This window comes from Tupaia chinensis, unplaced genomic scaffold, assembly GCF_000334495.1.
Source record: "Tupaia chinensis unplaced genomic scaffold, TupChi_1.0 Scaffold000184_1, whole genome shotgun sequence".
Classification (NCBI taxonomy): Eukaryota; Metazoa; Chordata; class Mammalia; order Scandentia; family Tupaiidae; genus Tupaia; species Tupaia belangeri.
In genome coordinates this window covers 298,572-302,264 of record NW_006159659.1, presented here as the reverse complement: position 1 = coordinate 302,264, position 3,693 = coordinate 298,572, and the positions used below count along the sequence as shown (strand labels likewise).

The following is a 3,693-nucleotide window of genomic DNA, read 5'->3' as shown; positions in this document are numbered from 1 at the left end:
GCTAGTAGCCGCCATAATGGACAGCACAAGTCTGTAGAGCGTTTTCCACAGCACAGCAAGCTCTGTTGGATAGCTCTGCTTTAGAACCTAGAGACCATATCTCCCACTGACTTATGTTTTCATGTGACTGTGCCCCATACTCAGCATATGTACCCCATTCAGCATTTCCAAAGCACAACTTATCAATAGTATCTTTTCCCTAAACCTCATTTTCCTTTTACAAGCTCTGCACTCCCACCTACTGAGGCACCAAGTCATAGGTCTCAGAACCACTGCCACCTCTTCCCTGTCCCAGCCTAGCCACATCCCCTGTACAGCCCCTCAGTTATCAGACCCGGGCTTCATGAGCTGTCATAGATAGGAACATCTCTGTTCTCTCTCCCTTCCCACCAACCCCTCCTCTCCTGCCAAGCTCCAGCCCCTGCTGTCTCTGATGCAGGCTGTGTCTGTGGCATCCCAGCTACACTCCCTGCTCCTGGAGCTTGTCCACTGTCCCTGCTCCTGTCCTTCAACAAGCCAGTGATGCCCCTGCACATACGATCCACCCAGACCTGTTGGCAGTCCTTCAAGACCTGCCATGAATAGGCCCCTGCCTGCCTCCACCTTCCTGCCCCCCTTCCAGGCACAAGCCGGCAAACTTCCCTGACATGCGCCCATCACATGGCTCTACACCTGCAAAGTTTTGCTTTTACTCTGCCCCCACATGGACTCATTCTCCTTGCCAGACGTCTCTTCCTTCCTCAAAATGCAGGTCAAACCTTACTTCTCTATAGCCTTTCTGATCCTGCACCTAGCTCTTCAGCTAACTAACAAAGCCTCCCTTGTTTACAGGCCTGTTTCCCCCTAGTTAGCACCTGAAGAGGCTGGCATGTAGTCTTTGGATCACCGCTACACGGTGCTTAGTAAAATGTACAAGACAGGAAGAGGAGGAAGAGGCCCAATTCAGAAAGCATCACGATACTAGGTTGAGCAGACGGAAGGGCTCCAGTTGCATGGTGAAGGCAGAACTGGAAAAGCGAGTCTGTAGACTCCCACAACTCCAAAGAAATGGGCGGATTCAGGGTCGATGCCAAGGTTTGAGTCAAAAGATGTAGGAGAACAGTACACCCAATGACAGATAAAGGAAGGACAGGGAGAATTGATTTTTTTTTTTTGGAGAGATTTTTTTTTTTTTTTTTATATAGGGACTGTCCCGTCCCACGCAAGACTGCGCTCGCTCGCCAGACAGACAGAGAGAGACACAGAGACAGAAATCGAGAAATCACCCCCCAGAGGGAATGGTCACGCCGCAATCCCTTCTCCTCTATTCTCCTCTTGGGATCTTGGGCATGCACGCACACGCGCCCGGCATGAGTGTTAAGCCACCGGGTCCGGGACGTGAACTGCGGTCGACTATGTGGGAGTCCAGCGACATAGCCATTACGCTAACTGCTGGTTCCCAGGGAGAATTGATTTTAAAAAATAAAAACTTACCTATTTGATTTTAGATAAACTAAGGTAAAATGTCCAAAATTTCCAGTGGCTGGAAATGGAATTAAAGCCTGAGACCTAGGTAAAGATGGAAGCAATACACTTGACCCAAAATCAGTTTTCCTCTTTCTTGCCAGAATATGAAGCTTTGCATAGTGCCACATGGGAGGTGAGAAAGGAAAGTACCAGAAAACCTGGGGCTGGAACACAACGGACACCTCTTGGAATAAGATCATCCTCACATCTGTTTTATGTTTAGAGTCAATAGTTAATGCCGCAGAAATCTTGTTGGCAGATAAGAGACTATAGAGAAAAATAAAGTTACTTGAGCCAAACTGTGGAAAGCCCAATTATTGTCGCAAACTGATGAGGGAAATGCCATCCAAGTTAGGGATGGGGGAAGACTCCCCAGAATAGAAGGGCTGACCAGGAGTCCAGACAACTAGGCCCTAAGAAGAAGAGCAAAAGCTGGCCTGATCCCAGCTAGCAGTGACACATGGAGAATAGGGCTCAGGCCCTGGCCTTGTGAATGGCCCAAGATGTAAAGTGGGATTCTTGGACTTGGGCAAGAAACCTTAAACTCGAGGTCCAGCCTGGGGAAGGTGCTGGCAGACACTAGCAAGATCACAATCTTATAGGATTCCAAAATGGGTCATATTAAGTCATATTCAGAAGCTAAAAGCTGCTAGGGGCCCACATGAAGGACTGTTCATGTAGGCAGCCCCAGGAGCAGGGCCATATGCCCTAGCTACAGCTCTGGGCACGAGTTAGCCCCAGGCCTGGAACTGCAGGCAGAGGCCCTGGAGCCTGTTCAGATCTGGCTTCTTGCTGCTGGAGCCTCCAGGTAGCAGGTTGTGTGGGGACAAGGACAGGCAGGGGACCATCTGATGCAGGGTGGCAGGACAGCAGCAGCCAAGGCAGGAAGAGAGAGCTAGAAAGGGAGATGAGAGTCAGGGCTGTTGAGAGGCATCGGGGAGGGATGTTTAATTCCATCAGCTGGGGAGGGGGCACTGGTATTAGGGTTTAGGAAGTGAACAGAGATGGTGAAAAGGGTAGAGACAGAGACAAGGGGGCAGAAGCCCTGAACGTAAGCTGGTGGTTAGTCAGCCACAAATGGAAGGCTACTGAGAGAGGACTGAGGAGGGCTGTTTCCGATGCCCGAGACCCCAGTGTCTGCAGGCTGTGGAAGGGTGCTTGTGGAAGGTGGAACTGACAATGGAAGGAAGAAGGGCTACTGGGAGCAACACTCGCTGGGGGAGGAGATGGAATTCATAGCACAAGTGGTAGCATTTCCAATCCTTTGCATCTGCGCAGAGGAAGAGAAGAGGTAATGCCACACTGGAGGGTTTAGCTCACAGCAGGTGGCCCTCGCCTTCTCTGAACAGTGGTTGGTGATGCCAGAAACTAAAATGGAGAGAAAGTTCAAGAAAAAGGGGCAATTTGGACTGAGTCCACAAAGGATTCAGGGGCTGGGGATGAAAGGGCTGGAATGTGGCAGCCAAGGCCAAGGGGCAGGTGACCCATCAGCCCTTCCTACTTTTCTCTAACCAGTGTTTGGCAGCCCAGGAGGAACATAGGAGTCACCCAAGCCTGGAGTTGGGTAACAAAGTGACCTGCATGCCACCTGGGAAATGTTCTAGAGGGTGTCAGAGGCCTGGAGGCACTGAGTGAAGAGAGACACAATGTTTGTCAACTTGACCAGGGAAGGTCAGGGAGAAAGTGGTAGAAGAGTGGGGGTGAAATCAGGTGAAAAAAGGTCAGTGTTAAAGGTTAAGCTTTTTTCTTTAATGAAAACTTCTAAGGACATAGGAGAGCAGTGAAATTCACATTCTCACCCACTAGATTGAACACTTGAAGACAGCATGTGTCAGTGATGTGAACAAAGTGGGACAGCATAGGACAAAAGAGGGGTGAAGTGTAGGAAGTTGAGAAATGGGGGCCATTATGTGAAAACCCTCACCAATGGCCAGGGACTAGGGATGCATCCATTAGATACCAAATGATGACTGTGATGCATAATTTTCTGGTACTTTGTGTGTAGTCAGTGAGGAAGGGAGAATGGGCTTGGGTGGAAGACGTGAACAAGGATGGAGAGTGTGGCACACAGGGCAGGTGAACTCTGAAGGAAACTTAGTAATGACGGCCAGGGTAGCAGGCTGGAGGTGGCCTGCACAGAGGGCCAGTGGAGAAAGTGAGGAAATAATGTTCTCTCTGCTTCCTTAA

General features: G+C 49.9%; 1 protein-coding gene across 2 annotated transcripts in view; it reads left to right on the top strand.

Annotated features, from left to right (window-relative positions):
- The window catches only part of MAP7D2 (MAP7 domain containing 2), a 58,458-nt gene that overhangs the window by 39,493 nt on the left and 15,272 nt on the right, over window positions 1-3,693 (top strand). The window contains exon 9 of one of the 2 annotated variants that reach the window (XM_014587115.1): window positions 1,608-1,797. The exons of the other annotated variant lie outside the window; for it this stretch is intronic. Within the exon in view, the coding sequence (XP_014442601.1) occupies window positions 1,608-1,614 (7 nt within the window). The 3' untranslated portion in view covers window positions 1,615-1,797. Of the gene's footprint in view, window positions 1-1,607; window positions 1,798-3,693 lie in introns of those variants that run through there. 2 annotated transcript variants of the gene reach the window in all.